At 38.5% G+C, this 25,763-nt stretch overlaps 1 protein-coding gene and 1 long non-coding RNA gene across 3 annotated transcripts in view; both read right to left on the reverse strand.

Annotated features, from left to right (window-relative positions):
- Positions 1–17,307, reverse strand: part of dhx36 (DEAH (Asp-Glu-Ala-His) box polypeptide 36) — a 33,599-nt gene extending 16,292 nt beyond the window's left edge. The window contains exons 1-15 of one of the 2 annotated variants that reach the window (XM_088011996.1): positions 16,741–17,307; positions 15,657–15,808; positions 15,442–15,525; positions 15,107–15,311; positions 14,694–14,732; positions 14,348–14,522; positions 14,075–14,150; positions 9,749–9,823; positions 8,728–8,894; positions 8,549–8,630; positions 7,785–7,925; positions 5,365–5,470; positions 900–987; positions 363–418; positions 217–281 (exon numbers count right to left, since the gene is read on the reverse strand). In XM_088011996.1, the coding sequence (XP_087868122.1) occupies positions 217–281; positions 363–418; positions 900–987; positions 5,365–5,470; positions 7,785–7,925; positions 8,549–8,630; positions 8,728–8,894; positions 9,749–9,823; positions 14,075–14,150; positions 14,348–14,522; positions 14,694–14,732; positions 15,107–15,311; positions 15,442–15,525; positions 15,657–15,808; positions 16,741–17,007 (1,778 nt within the window). In that variant the 5' untranslated portion in view covers positions 17,008–17,307. The remainder of the gene's footprint in view (positions 1–216; positions 282–362; positions 419–899; positions 988–5,364; positions 5,471–7,784; positions 7,926–8,548; positions 8,631–8,727; positions 8,895–9,748; positions 9,824–14,074; positions 14,151–14,347; positions 14,523–14,693; positions 14,733–15,106; positions 15,312–15,441; positions 15,526–15,656; positions 15,809–16,740) is intronic. The other variant, XM_088011997.1, reaches the window with a different exon arrangement.
- Positions 1–25,763, reverse strand: part of LOC148155867 (uncharacterized) — a 138,679-nt gene that overhangs the window by 82,183 nt on the left and 30,733 nt on the right. The window lies entirely within an intron of this gene.

Consider the following 25,763-nt stretch of genomic DNA (forward strand, 5'->3'; position numbering starts at 1 on the left):
GTGGCGCCGTGTGAACACTAAATTAAACTTTCTCATCCATGTTGTGGAGACAGGATTTGTGATCAATCCAAGAAAAATATGCTAATTAGCATCCAATTAGCTTTTATCCCGGTAATGACTGGCACTCAGCGCAAAGGAGAGAGAGGAAAAAAAAAAAAAGGCCGCACTTAGAGAAGTAATGGACTTGAGACTAATCATGGAAACAAACATACACACCTGGTCTCCGCGATATTGGTTGCAATCACAATCTTTCTAACTCCTGGCGGGGGTCTTTTGAAAACCTGGAGGAGGTTGGAGAAGAAAGATGAAACGGGATGTTTTGGTCGACTGGCGGATGATCAGAGAACAAAGAGAAAGTTTACCTGCGTCTGATTAACAGTGGGCATGAGGGAGTGCAGAGGGATGATGACGAACCTTTCTGAAAGATCAGATATAGAAGGAAAGCTGAGATAAAGCAGCAGCAAACAGAATAGAATAGGTGGATAAGTTAAATGTAAACGCATGACGTGCTATATTTATTACATCCAAGTATAATAATTGGTCGTGTGTTTTGCAAACAGTGACATTTAAACACGTGTTGCCCATAAGCTGGAAATTCAAATGGAAAGACGAATAGTTTAATTAATAAACTTGATACATTTTAAAAATTGAGTTACTCGAATTGTTTCATGAATCATTGCAGCCCTAATCTAACAAATTAACCAAAATCAGAAGCTTATAAAGCCATGACATTTTTCAAATTGTTTAAAGGATGTAATCTGTAAATCTCATTCGTTCTGGATCTTACCAAAAAGAAATAATGTTGTTGGTGTATCAGAGAGAAAAAATAAAAAAACTGTCTCTTCTCTCGTGTTAAATGAAGTCTAAGCCAAAAACCATTGAAAAAAAGTTGAGCGTACCTGATCGGAACATCTGCTGCGCCATGAGGAGGTCATTGAGACTGCTAATGTTGTCCCAGCCAGGCAGGAAAACCAGGATTGCTCCCTCCTGCCAGAAACGATTACAGAGCCGTCTTTAAACAAAGGCTACGGTAAAAGCAAACCTGCCAAATATCCGTTAAATAGTCATTACAACAATGAATGAGCACGATGCCCAGCATCGAGGAGCCGAGGTGAGCCAACGAGGCCGACTTCCCTTCGGCCTCTCGATGAGAGAGAGAACGCCTTGCCAACATCGTTATGACATCCTACTGTAACGGGTCAGTCTCTGCTGCACAGCAGCTCACGTCTCTCTGACACCGCGAAAGAAAAGCAGACCACCAAAGCAAAAAAAATGCACACAAATTTAGACATAAATATGACTTGTGTCTGTGGCTTTAATAAAGTCTTACGCCACACTTCATGCAGCTTTCAAAACACCACCATCGCTGGCAGACGACAATCCGTCTAGTTGTGCCACATTGGGATGTAAACGCTCCTCTTCGTACATTTCAGCAAGCAGAAAATCTCATATGAGGCGAAAACTTTGTTAGTCGAACAGGAGAGGAAATCCAACACTAACGAATAAAAACATTAGTGAAGAGATCCGCTGCCGGAGTCAAAGTAATTTGATTACCTTTAGTTTATGCTCTACCTGCTGACTCGCTCTTACTGAAGCTCTCAGTATCCTCGTTTCACTTCCTCAGCACGCTCTAATGCAAGTAAAATTAAAAAGTCCCTTGGAAGCAGCTGTAAAACACGAGGCTTTTAAATACCTACGCGGAGAAGTTTTTGCACATTCTCCAAGGATTTGTAAGGAGTCAAAAACATGAACCGTACTAAGGATAAAGAGCCAGACAGTTCACACAATCACCAAGATCCGCGATGAAACAAGCTGGAATTGGTAATCATCAACATCAAAACAAAGAGGAAACATGCTAATGTTAGCCTAGCATGTCAACAAGCAGCTTTAAATTCAGTCAGATTAATCTCAAAGAGGAAGGTATTCCTCCATTTACTTCCCCTGCTATCAGAACATTATAGCAGCTTTATTATCAGACTTAACTGATGTTGGGTTTGCTTAAAATGTATTAGGGATGAACAGATTTGAACATTTTGTTCAATCCATACTAGCACTGTCTTGACCACAATGCTAAAATCCGTCTCTTCTTCAATTAAACGCACAGCCAAACATGGCCGCCCTGTCCCCTATGCCTGCTGCAACACGTAAACAAACGGTAATAACATGAAATTAACAGTTTTATATAAAGGACAGATGGTAATATGCCGAAAAAATATATACAATACCCTTAAAAAGTGTTGACAACCTTGGATGTTATATCCATTTTATTGCTATTACAAATAAAACGTATTTAGCAAAGATAAAAATAAAAAAACATGAAGAACATTTCACAAAACAACCAAAAGTAGTCTAACTTCTAAAAATCTGTGCAAAGATTTGCTGCACAAGGAACCTGAAATTAGGCAAAAATGGATCTCAGCGTGAAATCAAGTAGTCAGAAAAACGCCCAGTCTTCAAAAAGAGCAATTATTCATCAGGTGAAAGGAATAAAAATAAAATATTCAGACAAAGAAGTTATTTCATAGCATTAACTACCTCTGCCTTTTAATTGCACATAATTATTATTCCCAAAGGCTTGCACTCGCATGAGAGCGAGTGTTATGTAGAAAGTGCATATATACAGTAGCTACAGTCTGAGGCACACAAAGAAGTGGATTAGTTCAAAGCAAAAAAAAAAAGAAAAAGAAACAGTTCAGCGGTGTTAGCCGACTATTTGGCAACACGCACACTGATCCTCCCACATACAGAGCTTCACCTAGCAGGCAGTGATTATTGCTCGCATGTCAACCCCCTTAACGTCTAATCATAGACCCCTTCAATATAATTAACCAATCATCACAGGCGAAACCCGACAGACGGGCCATATCCTTGGTGCGGAGCCGCGTCATGGCGAATCAGCGCCTTTCCCTCCCAGCCATTTGACAATGCCACGGCAAATCAACTGGTCGAGTGGCTGAGTGGCGCCGTGACTGATGGAGATATGGCTACATATAGGAGAGGGTAATTATTCTGTCTGTCCGAGTTAGTCACTCCTTGTTCCAAGGCGCCCTTTATTCTTCTCGACTCTTTCGCACCTTTTGGGCAAGGCCGCCGGCCGCAAACAAACAGAAACAATACGACTGGTTGCTTTGGAGAGAAATACGATGGAAAACTGAGTTGCTTTTGTTTCATTTCCTGAATTGCTGTGAAATATTATCCTCAACATTATTGTTTCGATTCTGGCAAATCTAACTTAAAGTTCATCTATTTCAAAATGTACATACAATGGGGTTCTGTCTTAAGACTTTTTTTAATGCCACCTTGAATTAAGTCTAAGATAGAAAAAATAAATAAATTTAGGGAATGGTTGGGGGGGTGATAATCATAGCATAAACTGTGAAATTTCTGGGGTCTGTTGTGGCTTTGCATTTCTCACTGCATATGGTTCTCTACAGCCTTAACCCCCTTGGTGCTAAGGATTTTTTTTGCATGCATTAACATTTAGGTTAGGAACAGAAGTGAGCCAATGGCTAAAAGCACTTAAGCATGATAGGCACAAAAAAAAAGCTAGCTAGCTAGCTAGCCTCAACTGCTTCAAGTAGCAATTAAGACGTCTGTGTGCAACTCAGACCTGACAGAAAACTACATACACATGAACATACAAGAATAAACAATTCAGGTACGTCAAAAAAAAAATTTAAGACCTATAATTAACGTATTTAAGGCCAATTAATAATCTTTTTTAAATAATTTAAGATTTTCTAAGGCCTTAATTTTAGATATATGAAGGTCTTTTTAAAGATGTACAAACACCCTGAGACAAAAAGCGAAAGGTATATACACAATTTATCCACATATACTTTTATGCATTTATTTCTGTTAATTTTGATGTTAACAGGGGACATGTTTTTAATATTGTTTCTGGTTAAGAACCAGTTTTATGTGAGTAATGTGATTTTTGTAGTTTATGTCTTTGTGAGGCAGCTCTTGGAGCACTGACCTCGGTTACAGTCCACAACTTCTTTCATGTCCCCCAAACTCTTAAATAATCTTCAGTTTAAAATCCTCTTCCAAACTTTCTTTAAAATATATATATATATATATATATATATATATATATATATATATATATATATATATATATATTGTTCCACTCATTTCTGCAATTATATGCTTGGATACGTAGGCGTGTCACAATAATAAATTTTGTAGGACGATAAATTGTCCTAGAAATTAGTTGCAATATGCAGCATTATTGTTGTTTTGAGGCCAGTTTTAGCTAATATTGATGATGATGATGATGATAATAATGCATGTTCCCTCTCTCAAAGACAAATAAACTTTACACTGGAACTGGAAGACATGCTAAACATCCAAAATAAAACACAACAACCAAAACACAATCAATAAAAAGGAAATAAAAAACACACACTCAACTGAAACCATAAATAAATCAAGCTTATCATGTGATTAATTGCTTATTGATTGACAGGCTTATGGATACAGCTCTCTACGAATCATCAGCTTCTTAAGTAATTACTTTTTATTTTAGCTTGCTCTGATTGGTAATGACAAATATCAAGTCAGCTCTCTTCCATGATAACGCATATATTCCTATTTCTGAATCAAAAATCCTTCTGATATGAAATTTAAATAATTTCTGATTAGATGCAAGCGACAATTTTCAAAATTAGCAGATACAGGCGCTGGTTGAAAAACAACACTGCGTGTAATGAGTCTAAAAGCAGCTTCACTTCTAGAATCACACAAATAATCATATATCCAATGATAATCTAATTGATTAGGCCCTATAAGCTGAGCTGATTGCCGCTGTTAGTAATCTGCAAAAGTAGCAGTGAAAAGATGCTGACATGAAAGGATGAAACCTGATGAGAACTGGAAGGAGGAAGGAAGAAAAAAGGGGGATGGAGGGAGGGAGAAGTGGACGTGTAGCGGCAGAGCATCTGCTCCATCACTCATTAGCACAGATCTGGTGCCAGGATCGGTGTCATTTTCTCTGATCTAAAGTCACTCTGTGTTTGGAAGCTCGCCCCGTTCCCTCCATCTGCTCTCCTCTGCCTCTCTCCTTTTCCAGCTCAAGCAGCCGTGTCACCTCTTAAGTTTCTTTTTTTTTTTTTTTTTTTTTTTTTACTTAACGTGGATCCGTTTTCCACGTGTGCCACTGCCGGTGTTGAACGTGTCAGGAGAACGGCGCAAACCTAAAAGAAATAAAAAATCCTCGAGGCGTGTTCCAGTGGCAGACGCCTGTTCTGCTCCGATATCAGAGGCTGCCTGCAAAAAGTAATCTTCCTCAGCACAGATTTACTCGAGAAAAGGAAATCCTATTCTTGACTGCGCTGAAACCGGAGACGCGATTACGCTCACCCCCTCGTTGAGCACAATGTGCCGGATCAGCGCCAGGATCAGCTCCAGATCAATCTTCTCATCGGTGTCTAACATCTCCACCGCCTCGATCGTGCTGTCAGAGTATCTGGAAAACATTGACAAACATTGAACGTGTCGCCACCTCTCATCTGTCAGGATGAAAACAAAGCCCTTCTGTTGTTCTCTGACTAGTCGCATCGAGGCCAGAAGGGTTTCGTTTATTCCCCTCACCCCCCCATTTACTGGTGTTTCTTATTCTTTTGTTTTCTGACGGATTTAAATTACAGATTTCCACCAGAAACAACCCGTAGAGCTTTTTTTTTTCTTCTCAGTCTGAAGGGCAAAACACAACGCAGAAATATATATGAACCAGCCCTTTTGACAGTGAATCGCGTTCACTGTTAGTTCATATTTTTAGCGTGTGATGTTAATAATTTTACTTCTGAATATGTTTAATTCTTGTTCTTACCACGGGCGATACACAAATTTCCCTGCAGCGCTCAGACGAGCCAATCCCGCCCAGCTCTGAGTGCTTTGAAATTGAATTCCAGGCCAGCAATTCAGATCATGCTCTGACCATACAGGATTAATATCTTGAGACTTTCTGGGCAGCAGTGGAGCAAGCCAAGCTGCACGAGGAGAGGAATTGTGATTTTTACATCTAAAAACAGTAGCTGTAGCGTTCAGGGTTTGTACATTTTTGTAAGATTCAAGCGCTGACCGTGCGTTTTTAAGGTGCATTTTCACGCTTTTCCAGCGCCACACTTTGGAGATAATAGCTATACAGATTAACTACAAACAGACCATTTTAATTGTGTATCACTATTACTAATAACATCTTGTGATGGGATTCTACATTGTACAGCCGGAACGAGGGAAACCAGAAATATACTTTTTGTTGTATATTTCACTCTATTAACTTGAGAGCAAAACAATAATTAAAAAAATCTTCCAATTTCAATAGCATTGTTTGACATGCAAAATATAAGCCAACCTTTATCTCAATTATACATATCAATAGTCACTGAGCCAATATTAATAATATATATTGATCATATTGAAACCTTCCTGCTCAGATTAAATGATTGAACACAATATACAAAAAAATCCTATAAGTTTTCTGGCATTTAGCAAATAGAAATAATTTTGATAATTCTAACTAACCTAAAACAAGAAAGGTTTAGTCTGATTTCACTTCAGACAGTGTGAAAAAAATGTGTCTTTTTATTTGGGTGCATTAAAATTTCTGGTTTCAGCTGTAAATTATGTTTCCCAAAATCCAGGCTTTTAATCAGGCGTTGGACTGCTCTGCATTACAAAACTGTGCAGTTTGCATATCAAGCACTTTCAAGGAGTTCATAAAGAAATCAAGCATTTCCCAAACTTTGAAGACAGCCAATTGAAATTCAAGCATTTTCAAGGATTTCAAACCCCGAATACAGAGCAAACACAAACTGAAACAACAACGAAGCAACAGAAATGCTCTTCACAGTCAGATTTCCTGTACGTGTGTAATCCGAATCCATTTTAAACCCTGGTTGAACCGTTGACTCTGAGGTCAACTATTGACCCAGAGGTCAGAAAAGGTCACCAGCCTGAACCCTGAACAGGACTCAGCAGGTTAGGAAAACGGACAGCTGGACGGTGTGTTGCTGCTCAACACTTCCTGCCAACATTCAGCACGAAGACGAGACGCCTCCTCGGACTTTTAGATGTAATCAGACTGATTTAACCTCATGCTTCTCTTCCAGTTACAAAAGAAAATGAAAAAAAAAAAGATACAATCCTTTAACTTATATCTGAAAAAAAAAATCGACTTCTCCAGAATAGAGGCTGATCTTATATTTGTCTCTTTAATCCAAACTAAACAAAATAAGGGGATAATAGAGCTACTGCCTGATGTAGGAAATGAGCTACATCTCCATGTACCAAAGCCTCAGGCAAGGCGAGGCTGTTTTTTTTAAATCAACTTTCAAAGGGTAAAGTGTCGCGCAAGCAATTATGCTGACAGTCTCTTCACTGGAGACCGAGCAATTATAATGAAGGTAAAGAAAAGGTATTGCCCTCCAACTGTCGGGAAACTATTTGTTCATGAACGGCTCCAACACAGCCGCTTTATTATACCCAAAGAAACACACGGTTGAAACCGGAGGTTTACATACACAGAACAAAAATACTTCTTTTTTTTTTTTCCCCTCACTGTGTGAAGTTAATCAGAGCAATGCTCTCTTGTTTTAGGTGAGTTAGAATTACCTAAATTATTTCTATTTGCTAAATGTGACAGTAATGAGAGAAATAGTATGTCAGAGATAATCATTATTTTATTAAATAAATAAAAGCTGTCAATAGCCATACTGGGTCATGAAGCAGCTACAGTTGAAACGCCTGGTTTCAAACTGCATCCAAACAAAATAACTCACCTGCCCTGCAGCGTTCGTGCGTAACATGGCCAGCTCTCCTTATACTCCTCCTCCTTCTCCTCCTTCTCCGATCTGGATTGGTGGCCCTGCCAAAAGCGTCTCTTCCACGCAGGCCGACGGTCCTGATTCTGCGGACGATATCTGGCAGAGAGACAAATCGTCCCGTTAGAGCACACAAAGTGGACGTTTATGACTGGATGCATTTGTATCAATCCGTTTGGCACAAGCTGCGATGCTGAAATCAAACACTGAAGGAAGTGTTTGACTGCCTAGGAAGTCAAAGCTGCTACGTTGAGCCTGTGCATGCTTTAAAGGGCCGGTAGTATGCATTTTCCAGCCACAGAGCGGCATTTTGTAGCACAAGTTTTGGCACTAGGATGAGTTGGGTTTTTTGTTTCAGCTTTATCAAAATTGGTTTATTTTGCACAACTGCAAAGGAAAAATCACACCATCGACAACCAGACATTGCCAGTGGCGCAAATCATGAAGAAGATGACAGGAAGTAGTTGTAGGATCAAGGTGCGGCATACGTTTTTTTGATGAAATTGTGTGTGTGTGTGTGCGTGTGTGTGTGTGTGTGTGTGTGTGTGTGTGTGTGTGTGTGTGTTTTCCAACATTAGCAGAATACTGACATATTTTTGCACACATTTGTAATGGAAACGCAGCTAGTGACTACAGATTCTTTAAAACACAGATGTGAGAATAAAACATTTTAAAAAATATTACCAGAATATTGTAATAATTCAGGTGTTTAGCAATAGTACCTGGTCATCTCAATGATGTCTTCCAGTAGGAACTCTTCCACTGGGAAGGCTAACCCAGGGATGTGGATCATTGGACATTTGTCTTTATAAAAATAAAAATAAAATAAAAAACCAGGGAAGAGAGGTGAGGATAATTGTTTCTGTGTAACACAACACTGCGTAGATTGGAGGCGTCATACCAAAATATTTAGAGAACTTTTCTGCGTTGAGGGTGGCACTCATCAGGATGACCTTGAGGTCATCCCGGAGGTTGAGCAATTCCTTCACGATGACGAGCAAAACGTCGGACTGAAGGTTTCTCTCGTGGATCTCGTCCAGCACAAGATGACTGACACTGGATAACAACCTAAGAAAACATGGGAGATTAGATTAGGAGTTTGATTTTTAGGTCGAGGGACGGGCTAATCTGTAAGGATTATCGTCGGCCTTTCGTCAGGGTTTGTGCATATTTCTGCTCAAATTAGACGCTTGAACACAACATGCAAAGAAAGCTACAAAAAAAAAAAAAAAAAAAAAGAAATCTCTAAAAATGAGATTGTTTTCTGGCTATTAGTAAATAGTAATAATCTTGGTAATTGTATCTGATCTAAAACCAGAAATGTTTGGTCTGATTTAATTTCAGACAGTGAGAAAAAAATATATGTTTGTCGTTTTATTGGGCGTGTCAAAATATCTGGTCCCAACTGTGAAGAAGCGTAATCAAGCGTTACATTATTAAAAAACTGTGCAGTTTGAATATCGAGCACTTTCCAAACTTTGAAAACACCTAAATTAAACTCAAGGATTTCAAGCATCTGTACGAATGGCATTTGCTGCAGTTTTAAGTTTTTTTTTTTTTTGCATATACAATCCACAGATTAAGCGAGAGAAATTCTTCAACAAATGTTTTGGTCTCTCAATTAGTCTTCAAATTATTCACTCAAGTTGAACATCAAGGAAAAGTTGGCATTTCACTAAAACCCTCTTGTTAATCTAAGCGGCTCAGAATGTAACGAAGAGCAAAGAGGGATGAGTCAACAGAAGATCTCAGTGTACATGCGTCTTTATTTCCCTGTCAGTATGGAGACTCATGCTAATGACTTTGGCAGATAAAAATAATACATATAAAATATAAAACCAAGACAAAGAAAGGATGTGCGACAGGCAGAAGCTCGAAGCGGATGATGACGGTGAGAAAGTGAAAGATGGGATCAGACTTACGGATCAGAGCGGAGCCACTGAAGAATAATTCCTGTTGTACAGTACAGTATTGAACCTTGTCTCCGTGGTAACCGGCTGTGCAATGTGAGGAGGACAAGATGAGACATAAGAAAGGCTTTAGGTTTTCCAGATGACACAAATTAGGGCTGGTGCAGAGAGGAGACAAAACGGATATTTCTCTAATACCACTTCCACCAGTAAAGCGCGAGTCCCGTCGCATAAAGTTGAGTTTGTTGTTCCATGAAATGTCACAGGTTGGGTAACTGCAAACCACAACATGTGGCAAAGGGGTTTTATAGACTTATTTATTCAACATTGACAGAACAAACATTGTACATGATTGTTATAATGCATATAGAGCCACTGGTACCTTAACGCTCCATGGAGGGGTTTTGTTTGTCCGCAGTTAAAAAGAGTGAAAAATATAGAGGAATATTTCCTCCAGCATAGCAAACGCAATTCATACAGACTCAGTTGGAGTTTGAAATAAATGTTTGAATGGGGAACTATTATATTTTTTTCTTTAAACATGTCACTTTCACCTGCGGTTTTGCTTTTTTTTGTTGTTGCTCCATATAATACACTTCCCTCGCCCTCTTCTCCCATTGAGACACTGTTTGGGCGGTCTGCGGCTTCAGCCAGGAAACCGTGATAGTTTTCTTTTCGGTCGAAGTTTTAAGAGATACAATTTAACATAACTGATTTTATCCTTTTGTTTATCATGGTGGAAGAGAAAAAACTTTTTTTTTTCTCTCTCCTGGTGTTAATATTTTTTTAATCTTCTTGAGAAAAAAGGAAAATAGTTTTAACTAGATTAATAATTTACTTCGTGACATGAGCTCTAGAGAGAACTTGAACTGGGATGAGGAAAGGCAATGCTAATTATTCACACTGGTTTGATTTCATAATTTCACCAGGATGTTTCTCATTGTTTAAAAGTTTATCCTTCTGATTCATTTTGCCTCTTGAAACAAAACCGCCAACTGCGTCTCCTCGGCAGCTGAACTTCACTGACAGCTTTGTTGTATAATTAATTCAACTGTGACATTTAAAAAAACAACAACAAAAAAAAAAGATTTCTGACAATTTTCTAGGAAAAAGTAACACTGAAGCAATAACCTTGAGCTCAGGAAAGAATCGCATATTCGCAGGGTCAGAGCAGAACGAAAACAACCGAGGCAGTGAGCCAAAAAGAGTTGGAAGCTTTAAAAAATAAAAAATAAATAAAAATACGCACAAACGGGAACAGGAGTATGGCGAGATTTCTCCCCATTCAGACACACGGCAGACTATTTAGCATTTAGAAGGTCCTAATAGGCAGCAGAAACGCTGCAGGGAAAATAAAAGCGGCTGTGTTTCCAACAGCCTCGACACTTAGAGCTCTGCGCGGCGCCACAAATTCATTTCTACAGCACAGCGCTGCCCTGTAACAGGTCTGCTGTGAGGTCGTCTCGTTGTTCACACTGCAAACAATGATCCGCCTCGTCCTCCAAACACAAGTCTACTTTTCCTGGTCGGCAACTCAACCTCAACAGAGACTGAGACAGTCCAGTCGCCTTTTATTTCCGAGAGAACCAGACCTTGTTTGTGGATGTTAACGTCGCTCTGTGCTACCTCATTAGCTACCCCATTAGTTACATTGTTTGCTTTTTCAGCGGTATTTAAATGCAACAATATTCCTTTAATAAAACAGAAAGAGAAGTGCCGTCAGCTGTCAAAGATAGGCCTGTCCCTTATGTATTATTCATGGCATTCTGGTTCGTACAGCTCCTTTCTAAAATATCTGGGCTTTTTCACATTCTGTCACACCGCATGGACAAAACTTTATAACGGATTGCAATTTTATGACAATTTTATCAGCGAAAAGGAAAATGACAGTTTTTGAAATTGTCAATGTGCTTCCGCAGGGTTTCTGCAGGTTTTTAGCAAGTCGAATTTAAGCCTTTTTAAGACTTCTCCAATGCCACCTTGATTTAACAAAAGAAAATAAATAAAAACTGTAAATATAGGGAATGGTTGGGGGAAGATGCTGTAATCAAGAAAACGAACATCGTCCGGCCAAACGGTGACAAACCTGCACTTACTCATGATAGACGCTAAAAAGCTGACTAGCTTGTAGCAAGGTAAGTACAAGTAGCTAGCTAGCGGTAGCATCAACCAACCCCTGAATGCAGTGAAGATGTCTCAAGCTTTGGCCTGACAGAAAACTACATATATCTTGATTAACAAGATTAAATAGTCCTACCAGCCCAAAATTTAAGACCTGTTAACAAATTTAAGGCCAACATGCTTTTTTTTTTAATGAATTTAAAGACATTTTATGGCCTTAATTATAGATACATGAATTTAAGACTATTCAAGGATAGTAGAAAACTATATAGAACTGGCTTTAACTGTGTTTACAGATGTAAACTCTTTACTTACTCATTTTTGCAAGTTAGCTTAAGCTCAGTCAGATTAGACAGGGGGTGTCGTCTGTGAACATTCATTTTCATGTCTTCTTGATTGTATTACAACATGCAAGTTTGCTTTGACTTCACAATATGTTGGAATTTAACATCGTTGTAATGTAGCTGTAAGCAAATTTGCACGTCTCCAAGAAATTCCAAGATGACAATAAATGTCAGCTGATTATAAAATAGACATTCAGTCTCTCCATCCTATGTAATTTATTTGGTGACACTTGTTTGACGCAACAGGTGGTCAAGCCAATAACAAAAGCATAAGAAGAAGAACAGATGTAGGCCAGAAGAGATTACAATAAAACCATTCTGTTGAGAGAGAAACTGTTCGTTTTTTTTTCCCCCCAGCAGATGGAACGACAGCAAACGCAGACCCAGATAATGAGCTATGAACCAAAAGAAGGAGGACATCAACACTGTTTAAGTATATGTGTTTAATCGCAAGTCATATCGTGACTGCATTATTATCATCTGTGCCGTCTCATAAGTTTTTACCTCCAATATTGTTGGAAATAATTCTCAATTTTGTGTGTTTTAATAGCCTTTAAAACAATGAGCATTCAGTTTGCAGCACAGTCGACTTCTTTAAATGCAGCAAGGTTCTGGTAACAGAACTAGATTACACAATGAGGGAATAAAAGGAGCAAGGCTGTAAAGTTTTCATGTCAGCTTTTCTGTTTTTTTTTTCCTAAGTAAACCTGGTGCATCATTAGAGGTTTAACAAAGCAGCATCACACCTTTCACCACTGTGCTCTGTGAGACCACAACAGTGAGCAGTCAAAGCGCAGCAGCACCTTCACAAATGCATCTCAAAAGAACGCCGTTTTAAACTCACCTAGCATTTAAGCTTGGTGGTGGTACAGATTTAAAGTCATTTTATAAGAAAAGTCGATGAATCACAACTACATATTCTGGTGCAAGGAAAAAAAAAAAGACAATTATGTATCATTTATTTTAGAAAGCTCAAGTTTCTTTATCCTGACTCCCGCCAGATAAAACCGTTTTCTCCTGAGATTTATCAATTTGCTTTTGCTTCAATTAGCGTTCACCTGCAATATGCTGTTGAGAATCCTCAGCAAGCAATAAAGCCTCAGATGAAAGGTTTGACGTCTTTGTTTGATGTTAAGCCAGACCTTCGAAGAAGCTGTCTTCACTTCTTAAATTGATTTTTACTACTATCATTGCAAGTATTATTCTCTGGCTTTTGTTGTTTTGTTTTTCAGCTAGATGAGCACCAATCTGTTCAGATCAGATCAGATGCCTGACTTAAAAATATTCATTCAGATACACTAACGACATTATTAATAACTCCTAGGGCATATTTAAGTTACTCTCTGTCTGCACTTTGATGCAGTGTCCAATTATCTTTAAGGCATTTGACTCTAATTGAAATATCGACGACCGAAAGAAACACAATCTACTAAAACAAAAATTTCTATACGAGATTAAGCAAAACGTACAAATATATATTTTTTCTCTCAGGACGTGCCTCATTTATTCAGATCAGGCATCTGTGCTTCCCACCATACTTAAATTTCGGTGTATTTTTAAAAACCACCAGACGATGCAGCTCAGCTTGAACATCTGGTCCCAAGAAGCTGAATATTTACCTTAGATTTATCTGTAATGTTGGCATAAGGTTTTTGCTGCGGATTAAAATAATTGTCCGTTTATGAAGTCATGATTTGCTTTGCTCTGATAACTGAAGCCGGCATGAAGTTTAAATCGGAAACAGGTTAAGAATCACATAATCAGAGGACATAAAAACTGTGTTTTCTGACAGCTAAATACATAGTGAGCTTTTTAAGTCAAATCCATTACCTCCATTTCATGCATCAGCAGTCATTATGTAGAAAAATCTTACCTCTGCAGGCGTATTTGGTAACCACAGGAATTTCCATTTCCTACACTTTCTGCTCTCTCTGCAGCTACACGCTCTGCTACCTGAGAGGAAAAAACACACACACACACACACAATTCCACTGAAGAAAAGAGCCTGCATAAAAAAAAAAAAAATTGTTTTATCAGGACAAGTCATGCATGAAATTTAGCAAACCGAATTTTGCGTGGCAACGACATTCCTCATCAGTAGACAAACCAGAACTTATGAGTCAACGTATGCAGGGCTGCAGAAAACCTACGGAGATGGCGCTGATGCGGCGGGGCTGCGTGCAAACCACGCGGCACGTCGAGCCCAGGCCTCTGCTGATGTGGTCGTCCAGGATGAACTGGGTGACCTGAGTGGTCTTTCCGCACCCCGTCTCCCCGCTGACCACCAAGACGCGGTTGGAGTTGATGAGCCGCACCAGATCCTGTGGATCAAATCAGAGATGCGGGGAGACGGAAGGGATGAAATTAAGAGGTTGTGAAAAAAAAAAAACAAAGAAAGAAATAAATATGTATGTTTTTTTATTATGCAACACGTTTTTAATGGTGAGTTGCAAAGTAACTGCTTAAAAGGAAGATAAAGCAGCAGTACTTGCCTCTTTCTTTCCATATGATGGTAGTTTTTCCCTGAATTTCTAGAGATGAAAAGATGAAGAGTAGGTTTTTGTTTCTTTGTACAATTTCAAAATCATCATCAAATTTTATTTAAACATTAACAATTCACTCTTTGCATATTCTGCTTTCAACTCCAGCCTCATCACTTCACGCAGCAAAATTCAGCAGTACAGTTTGTCAACAATGCATGTCCTATTTTGCACTTGAAAATTAAACTTTTAAACCTGAAATTTTAACATCCTGCTTACACAATGTTGGTGAAACTCTATGCCAAGTTATCTGTAGAAAATGTCTCTACAGTGGTATACTGTACTTTGAAAAAAAAAAAAAAAAAAAAAGAACGTATTGGACATTTTGTTGACAGCAAATTAAAACTTCATATTTACACACTTACCAACATTTCTTTGTAATTTCGATCTGTTTTTTTGCTTTCGAAATCTCTTTTCAAGTCTTCATCCACTGATGCATCTCTGACTACTTCCTGAAATAAGAACTCCAGATCCTCGTCTTCGCTCATCGGTTTTTCTTTCTCCACGTCGTCCTCATCATCTTCGTCCCAGTTGTCTGGAGGTTCATCTTTAGCTGCTGTAGAGGAACCACTGAAAAGAAAAAAAAAAAAATTAAATAACACACACATTAGGATGACAAGTTTAGTTATTATTTTTATATGATTTGCAAAAATTTACTTTCAAAGGTATATTTTAATTTAAATATGACAACATAACGTACCGTTGAGATGTGCGGCTTGTTTTCTTCTGTTCCTCTTCCTCCAATTTCCGCTTCTCTTCTTCAGGCATATCCCCATCAAAGTAACTGATTTCACAACATGGTAATGAGACACAACATCAGCTACAGAAACTCAAATAATCTGACTTCATACATCCTTTTACGTCGTAAGCTTGGCAGTGAGTGAGTGCACAGCGGAAGTCACTGGCAGCTCTCACCAGTGGCTGCTGCTGCTGCTGGCTGCTGTCCGCCAGGCGTCAGACGCTGAGGACTGTGCGTCCCTGCTGTCTCTAGTTGGGTCACTCTGGACAGAGTTAAGGAGCTTGGTGATGTGTTCCTCTCTGGCCTCGTCCATTTGGACCACGGCCCGCTGCACACATATGAAGAAAGGGGGGAAAAAAACATATATATATATATGTTCTCTTACTACTGCACTTTGTATCTCTAAAAGGTTCTACTTGACTTTTCTAACTAATCACAGCAGAAGGCGGGCATTGCATTCTAGCTTGGAACAAATACATTACACAATAGTTGTGTTTCACCAACCTACTAAGCACATCCGGTCCACAGGAAAGAGAGATGAGACCAACACTGGTATTGGACAAAATGTGTCATTTTATAGTCCGATAAATAAAACTGGCCCGATATTCACAACCGATATAAATTTGTATCTTGTTGCCATTTGTTTCTGAAGGGAGAGGAGAGGGGGTTGGTCACGTGGTATTTGTTTGGTCATGTGACAGTGATGCAGCAAAGGATTGTGGAGCGTTTAACTGAGGCATAGAAGCAGAGGTGAAGGCAGTAGTGTAGTCGTCTTTATCAAGGTGTAGAAAGGGAAGTGAAATTAGGCCTGTCACCATAACAAATTTAATAAATAAGGCAGTAAGTAATAATTTGGTCCTAAAAGCTGCTGTGAAAGAAGTGGGGAGAAACAGGCGAGCCTAATGATTTGAGCAAGTTCAAAAAACGTCCAAATGGTGAGAGTTTCAAATCTGAAAACACATCAAACCCTTTGGTGTCCAATGTCAATGCATCACAGCTGTTAAGGCAATAAAAGGGGGTTAGCACACCATTAGGCAAATGATCATAAAGCTGTGTCAAATCGGTGTAGGAGAAAACATTACATAGCTCAATACTAAAAAAAAAAAAAAAAAAAAATGAAAACAGATTACATCAATGATGTTCTACTAGTTATTATAAATAAAAGGCAACTGCAAACAAATGCACAAATCATTGTGGTCAAATCCAAAACCTGTTCTTCTAAAGTTACAGCGACCAAGAGTCAACCAGCAAGGCTCATACCGATCTGCGGTCCGCTTGTTTCCTCCTCACGGCTCCATACCGCGCGTACCACAAACCAATCTCCCGGCCCCTCAGGTGTGGAGGAGGGCGGTCCCTCTGACCTCCTCCTGCTCCTCGGTCCTGGTCGAAGTCGGAACCGTGTCCTCTGAAACCTCTCCCACCGCCTCCTCCTCCTTCTCTGTCCAGTCTCTCTCTGCTCCCATCCCTGTACCCTCTACCTCCTTTTCTGCTTCTTCTTCCACCTCCACCGCCGTAACAATAACTCATACCGCCGTGAACAAGAAAACGCACTAAATGTAAAACCTGTCACTGTCACAACACATGTAGGAAGGAGCACGTTAACGCAGCTTGGATTAACTAGCACCGGCTGAATTGGTGCATTTTACAAGCTGTAAAAAGAAAAACCTACCGCTATCTTTGTCAGTTCACTAACTGGTAGAGGTACCAAAACGCATTCACTCGATAAATAAACAAGACGCAGCAAGCAAAGTACAAAAGCAGCCAGAAATTGCTGTTTTCTGTCCGGCGTGTCGCATGAATATGACGTATGCGGTGTAGAGCCGCTGCATGTTGACGTAGCGCTCACGCCTCTGAAATGTTGTGAGGGGGGAGGAGATGCTACTAAGGTGAAAATCACTCAGCCAGGTTTAATAATATGCAACATATTAAGAGCTCATAAATTACACACTGTTGAATAGCTCAAAGTGAGAGCTATGCCAGCAGGCAAACACATCAGTTTTTTTTTTTACAAACAGTAAGGGGGAAAAAATTATAATGGCGGAACAAAGTGTGTGAAACTGTCTGGATCTTTGTTCCACCAAGGTCATTTCTCCAGGGACAAACAGTAACTGGCCCAGACAAATATCCTAAAGATTAAACCAGACATAACATGACATCAGGTTAACAAAGTCCTAAGACTCTCTAGACTGAAATTTAAAATTTGTCACATTCCACCCCCCTTACAAATGAACTCAGTTTTATATTACCCAAATAACAAACCTATCATCTAGTTATCTTACACTGGAAATCACTGCAGTCTACGACACCATAAGACAACACAGGGGACATTGAAACTTTTCAGAGAATTTTAGAAAACATGATGCTAGAATTGTGTTTTGTTTTTGTTTTTTTTACCTTATTGCTTACAACCAGCCACCATATGAACCTGTTTAATTTACAAAGCCAAAGTTAACTGTCCTGGAAATGTTTTTTTGCACCTGCAAGGGAGCCTTGCTGTCTCTCCTGTGTTTATGACTCTTTGTCCTTGGGGTATAAACGATGCCTGGACTGTATCTTACAGAGCTTTTACTCTGACCTGTGCATGAATGTGCTATTCTGTGTAAACTCTCAAGTTATGTGAGTTGTATTAACAAACCTAAATGAGAGATTTTCATCTTAATACGTTGGATGCGTTTTCATTCCTAAGCGAGTAACAGAGGTTTTCTTAAGTACATTCAACTGAAAAAAGATGAGCCAATATATGTTGACTTTGGTTAAGTTTTCGTTTAAACTCAAGGTAAGTCCACTGAACTTTCAGGGGCAGCGCAGAATCTCATCGGGTCGTTATTAATCCATCACAGGGCCACACAGAGACACACAAGAGAAACAGCCATGCACACAAACACTCACACCTACGTACAGTGCAGAGAGAGCGCGGCTCACCGAACAGTCATCTTGTTGAAACAAGCCAGGGTGCATCAAGATCACGAAAAACTAAAATTAAACCAAGACTCTTTTACTTTTGCAATTGTAATGCAAGAAGATGTGCGAAGATGCTAAAAGCCTCATATTCTCTCCCATTAGGAAGGTCTTGAAAACCTGCAATGACAATTTCTTCCTCTAATCTACTTATGTCACTGATATGGTTAATTTATTTTCTCTTTTTCTTCCATACAAATGGAAATGGGAACCGAACACTCTTGTCTGGTGTTTTTCTAATCTTACGGAGCACTTAAAGCACTTTACACTCAACATATTCAGGCGATTGCACTCAAGTTTATGATCTTATTTACAAAGCGAAGATCGCTGGAGGACTCTTAGTTGCCTGGGAATGTCTGAGCCGAGTTCAAAATGGCGACCTGATAATTAGTTTTCCCTACCGATATGTGGCACTATCAAATTTCAAGCATTTGGTAGGTTGAAAAAAAGATGCATTACATAAATAAATGAACGCAAGTTGTTAAATGATCCAATAATTATTTTGTCGTCTTTGTTATTTTTTTAATTTCAAATGACTGACAAGAGGCCATTTCACCTTCGGAGGAGCTGCAGAGGTCAGCGGCTCAGGTTGGCGATATGAAAAAGTAGAATGAAGAAAGCCGTCGTCAGAACTTTAAAAAAGACAAATATTTACAAAATGAAAATGCAAAACAGAAACCTTTAAAAAAGGAAAACTGGCATTCATTCAGTTAAAACGACAAGAGAGACAGGAATTTTTTTGACCCCATTATAAAGACAGGATAACGTTTAAAACACTCCTGCAGCATGAACACTTGTTCTCGTTATTAATCATATATAATAACGATATATATATATATATAATATATATATATATATATATATATATATATATATATATATATATATATATATATATATATATATATATATATATATATATATACACAGTCTGTTGTACTGATCTCTTTCTGGCACCTATTTTATTGTTTTGACTTCTTAATGCACAGTTCTTTGAAACTTCTTAAAAAAAAGAGCTTTTTCATCACCAATAACACAGTCAGATCCAGAGGAGAGCAGTGAAGCTATAATTTTCAAACATGAGTTTGTGAAGACGCTGCCTGTCTCCTTAAGGATCACCATTTAGGAGAAAGTAACTGGAACTGTAGAGCTATTAGCACTGATTAATATTGCGGGAAGACCAGAGCCAACAAGCTGTTTTAAAAATAGAGCCGTCGAAACGTCTGAGGGAGATGATGAAGGCTTAGTGTCCCTTAAGTGGTACATAGACACAGCTTCTAAAGTGTCCCAGCAGAGTTGGGGCATCATAATTTGGAGAGTGGCTTCCATTAACTTGACAAATGGCGTCTCAGAACAATAATTTTGCCTGTGGAAAAAAAGACATAAATGCTCCTCGTGGTGACTGGATTGAACCTCAATGACTGGACTGGATATTGGGCTACTTATGGAGGTTAGTGTTATTAAAAAAAAGGTTTAAAGTAATGCTCTTGTCAACATTTCAGACATTATTTATTTCTTTTTTTTTAAATAACATTTCAGTTTTCTCTATTCCCAAACTTCTTACCAGTGTGATTTTACTTTTAAATTCGACATGTCTGATCCCACCAGCAGACAGTGAAGCTCTCTCTCTCTCTCTCTGTCTCTCTCTCTCTCTCTCTCTCTCTCTCTCTGTCTCTCTCTCTCTCTCTCTCTCTCTGGCTCTCTCTCTCTCTCTCTCTCTCTGTCTCTCTCTCTCTCTCTCTGTCTGTCTCTCTCTCTCTGTGGTTTCCGTGTCCCCGGCGGATGCATGTCACCTTTAAATGTGTTTCAAATGTCACCGTTTCCAGATGCTGCTGGTCTCGTCTGTGCATGTTCTCACACAAACACAGTTGTAGAAACCCCAATGCTCTTCAGATGTAATGAGTCCAAAATGACTTTTCGGTCCTTCTGTGAAACAGGCACTGTCAGGTATTTTTTTCTTGATCTCGGAGGAAATCCACTGCCACCGTGTTTCACCTTTCTTTCATAATGAGTTTCACAATTCTGATGCGGTTTGTTTGACACCTCTGGTTGCCTTTTGTTCTTCAAAAGTCGGTCTTCTTAAATCTGCTGAATAAAATAACAAAGCAAAAGTATGAAACAAGCAGATTTTATACGATTCATCCCAGGTGAAAAAAAAAATCTGGATAAGTGTATTTTAAATAGGCTGCATTTTTTATTTTTTTATTTTTAAAAACATTTTAAATATGTTATCAACTGGATGTACTTTTTAAGAACATATTAAAAACTGGAAATATTTACATTTTTAAAAACATGCTTCTTGTATATCAGTGTATTGTTTTAACATTAAAAAAAATAAACAATATACATTTTTTAAAATATAATTTCCATTAAAATTAAATATATTACTAGAATTATGTGTGTGTGCATATAGATTTTTTTTTCATCATAAATATTCATCATAAATATTCATAAATCATATTTATCTAGGCTACATTTATAATGTGGCACATCAAAACCTTTTAATGGCATGAAATTCAAAATGTAGCATTTCTTAATGCTACATTTCTTATAGCATTAGGAGATGCTAGGATTTCTTGATTTATGGCATCTTTTACTCCAACACAACTCAAATATCTGGAACCACATTATGTGTGATATGTGCAAACTGCAATCGACCCACAACAAAACAGGGTGCAATTGCAGATTAGCATCTGGTTTCATCCAAATGGACGACACTCACAGCGCGGTGAAAAGGTTCATCCGTCTCACAGCAGCATTAGAAGATGACCTCCTGCCTGGACCTGAAGGATTACAGCCTGGTGAGAGAAATTCAACTTGACTGGTTTTGGTCTCTCACCTTTCAGACTCCAGGTCTGCTGCGCTGCAGCTCCATTACTTTCTACTGACACATTTGAAATGTTTGCCTCAGACGGTGTTTTGTAAGGAACCTTCACAAAGCCAGTGTATTGAGCTTTAACTGAGCGTGAGCTCGGTTATCAACATCAGCAGCTCAGGCCCTGATTTATAAATCTGTATTTTTCTTGTTCAGTGGATGAAATGGCCTGAATAAATCATGTCTGGAAACAATTCAGTTACAGGGAGACATAATTATCGGGTAACTGATTTATTTCAGGCAGTAATTTGTTATGGCTTATTATGATCTATGGGGTTTCTTGTGATTAGTTAAACTATTTTATGTTTCACTAATTATTTCAGTAAAATTGATACAGACACATGAATATATATATATATATATACATATATATATATATATATATATATATATATCCCCTGATTTCCCCTGATATTTTTCTCTTTCTTATCTCAGATCATCAAACAAATATTATCACCAAAAAGAAGCCAATACAACACAACTATAATCCTCCTAAAGCTGCAGAAGGTAACTTTTACATATAAAAAAAATTCTTTTTCTTTTTCATGTTTATTTAATCTGTTACAATGTCCTGAAGATGAGACAAATAATTGAGCTCCTCCTGTGGTCCTGCAGAAATACACCGCTCTGACAGAAACAGCCAATCAGAACCAGGGGGAGGGTCCTAGTGTGGCCGAAGTGAATTACTGACAACAATGGATAAGAAGTTTCCATGGCAAGTGGTTTCTCTGACTTTAGAACAGCTGCAGCGCACACACAAGGGTGACTGACAGCACTAACACCCTCCTCCTGGCTCTGATTGGTTGTTTTTTGGCATATTTCTGCAGAGGGCACACAGGAAGGAGGCAGAGGACCTTAGTTTTTTCACAGATTATCTGTCTCTGTTAATATTTTTAAGAAATATGTAAAACAAAAACAACCAACAACATATTTTTATAAATGTTACATACTGCAGCTTCAATATCTAAAAAACAAATAAGAACAGATAAAAAGCAAACTTGGTGACATCTGTCAGCTTTGAGAGGGTTACACCACCATTCCTAAGAATGGGGGTCATTATGCACGAATGACCCCCATGGAACGGTGGATAACCTTCCCAGAAGTGATGCCAAAAACCTGTGAGAAAGTATCCTGTGGACAGATAAGATAAGAGTAGCATCTCTGAAAAAAGAACATCGTGCCACCAGACAAACACGGTGGTTGTGGTGTGAAGGTCTGGGACTGCTCTCCTTCCTCAGGACCCGCATGTACTGCCTGTTATTCTGCAACTGACCAGAAAGTCCTGAAAGACAGTCTCCTGTCATTGGTCTGCAGCAGGACAAGAGCCCAAAAGCACACCATCAGGTCCACCGCAGAACGACTCAGCAGACTAAACAAAGGTGTTGAAGTGGGCTTGACAAATGCAACATTTAAATACAACTGAGATGCTGCGTTTTAAACAGTTTGTTTAAAACGCAAGTCTAACCATTCCTGCAAAGAAGAGTAGGTAAAAAACAAAAATTAACCCATGGCAATGGAAAAGACACATCCCCAGTCATAGCAGCAAAAAAAATCAGTTATCAGATTTAAAACTATACTTTGAATACTCGGGTTATCTTAAATATTAAAAGTTGTTTGATCATCTGGAGTATTAAATTATGACCAAAAAGCAAGGGAGAAGAGGAGCAAATAATTTATCTCCAACACTCTCCACGCTTACTTATTATAAACATTTTAATGTGGCACAAATGTCATATAATATAAATCTCTTTTAGATGAAAAAGTGAAAAAGTAGCACGATTTGACAAAACATAGATGACCTATCAAAGCCTAACACCGTTATGAAAATGCTCCTCCCTTTTAAATGAGCTTCTTCTATAATTAGAAGAAGCTCATATATAATGGGCCAGAAAGGCCAGAATATAATGGTAATTATATTAAGGGGGCTTTACAGTACATAAATATTAACATAATATATAAACTGTCAAAATAAATATGCACAGACCAGCCAAAGATTGATCAGCTCTTTCACAGCGGGGGAGCTGAGTGGCGTTTTCCGAGGTGCTGCTCTCCACATCTGTTTGTTGGAAGGTTTCATTTAATCAAACGTTTCCCACCAAATCTATTTGCTTGTAAAATCTTAGAACATCACAAACAAACATTTGCACCTTAAAAACAAACTGCCGAAAATACGCCGTGGTCCCTTTCTCAGATTAGGAACGACTTTTGCTTCAGTTGCAAATATTTAAGACCGTGACATTTTTTAAGATGTCTTTTTTTTTCTCTCTCTTTTTTCTTCATACTCTGCAAGCACAATGAATATCTCGGCTGGCTGCTTCAAAAGAAACAAATTATAGATTTGAAATGAGGCAGTGTGAAAGAGAAAAAGCAATTTAGGCAAATGCAGAAGCACCGAAGGAGAAAAGTACCAAAGGGCTACGCTGAAAAATTAAAGCCGAGAAAAGCCGTTTGAGTGGCAGAGAGGTTGCGTAAACAACCGATATGAAAGGGAGCGAGGTCTGCTGTGTTTGTGTGCGAAGCTCTGGAGCTGCTGCAGAGATTCACTCCACCTTGTTTTCACACCTGCACACAAAGGAATCTAATTAAACATTTAACCAAGGAGACACCCTGAAATTAAAGCTCTTCAGCATGCCTCGTTGTCGCTTCCTTTTGGTCTCGCCTTGTTTATCAAGCGCTGCACGGTCACTAGAGGTCAGTGGTAAAGACACTATTGTTGATAATACAGATGTAATAAAGGTGCAGTCCAGTAAAAACAGAAGCCTTTAGCTTATCTGAACACCTGAACCTGGCTGCAGGTTATTTTAGGCGGTGGAAGCAGCTGAAGTTTGGATGTAGGTGCAGGTATTTTTGTTGTCATAATGTAAAGCAATCAACAGGAAAAAGTCTGGTAACGCTTTATTTGAAGGGGTGTGCAAAAAACCTGATATGACACTGACATAAACGTGACAGAACGCCTGTCATGAACACGAAGGAGTCTACATGAATGCTTATGACAGCTGTCATGAAATGTCATTCGGTAAATAATGACACTTTTAATGCAAAGTTGACGCTTTTAATGGACTTTTAATGCAACTGTTAGAGCAACTTTTCATTAATAGTGTCATTATTTACCGAATGACACTTCGTGACAACAGTCGTAAACATTCATAAAAACTCCTTCATCTTCATAACGAGTGCCATGCCGTGTTTATGATAGTATCATGCCAGTCTTATGCACACCCCATTCAAACAGTGTTACCAAAACTGTTTTTTTTAAAGTCTCTTTTAAATGTATATCCCATTGAGGAATCTAATGGTTGGACGGGAGAACCAGTTTTTGTTCATACGTCTTATATGTAGAAACATATATTTTAATGTCTTTTTTCAAATTTAATTTCCACAAACAACATAGTGCAAAAAACAAAAAATAAACAAAACCAACACACATTTGATCAATAAACATTAGCCAAGCCATAGTTTATCTGCACGTTATATTTTCTTGCAGAAGTTTTCCTTCTGTCTGAACTTTTTCACATTTGTCACATTACAACTTCATGCTTGTATTTCATTAGGATTCTAATACCTATAGGATATGATGCAAGATTATGCAATGGAAACATAATAATACTTGCTTTATGTTTTTACATGTATTTTTTTTATATAGAAATTTGAAAAGTGCGGCCTTACATTTTGTTTGAATCGCTGTACCATGACGCTAAAGGAACCAGCACCAATTTGATTGAACTCTAGATATGTTTTAAAAGACGGTACAAAAGTTTTACTCTCCAGACACGTAAAAGCTGGTGAAAACCTTCTAAAAAACGACTTTCTGCTGTAGTTTTGTGAACGCTACAATATACTGAATACAAAATCAACAGCGCACTATTCAAATTCCCATTTCTAAACGAGTCATTTTCCTTCCTACCTTTTGTTGATCTATCACATAAGTTCAAAATGCACAGAGGTCCAAAAGGCCAGAAGCACAGACGGCTTTTAAAGGCATTGCATGCATGTTGTGTTATTCATGAAACCCTCCGCGGCTTTGATGTCTGCTTCTTTCGTTTTAGTATTATTTTTGTTTCTGGGCTTCGGTTTGTTTCTGCTGCTGCTGTTTTTTTTTTCTTAGTTTATCCTAAATTGCTCTCATCTTATCTCATTCCGCCATGTGGCAGTTCTGTTTCACATTAGCTCCTCAACATTTGCTCATGTAATTACTCCTCCTATTATATAAACCAACTTGATGGTTTTCTCTCTCGTCTGTCGGATTTATTTCCCCACTTTCAAATATTCCTTTTCCTGCTGGCAGCTTGATGTTTGCTTTGCTTTTCAATTGTTGCATTCAGCGCCGTGGTAACGTCTAGGCCCATTTTAGGCTCACGAAAAATTAAAGTGTAGGTCTCACTGCGGTAGTGCAGCCTCTTTTGAAACAGATTAATCAAACAACAACTGGATGGTTTTGGTTGTTTTTCTT

The sequence above is a fragment of the Poecilia mexicana genome, unplaced genomic scaffold (genome assembly GCF_051168715.1).
Source record: "Poecilia mexicana isolate PSO_F unplaced genomic scaffold, ASM5116871v1 scaffold_13, whole genome shotgun sequence".
Taxonomy (NCBI): Eukaryota; Metazoa; Chordata; class Actinopteri; order Cyprinodontiformes; family Poeciliidae; genus Poecilia; species Poecilia mexicana.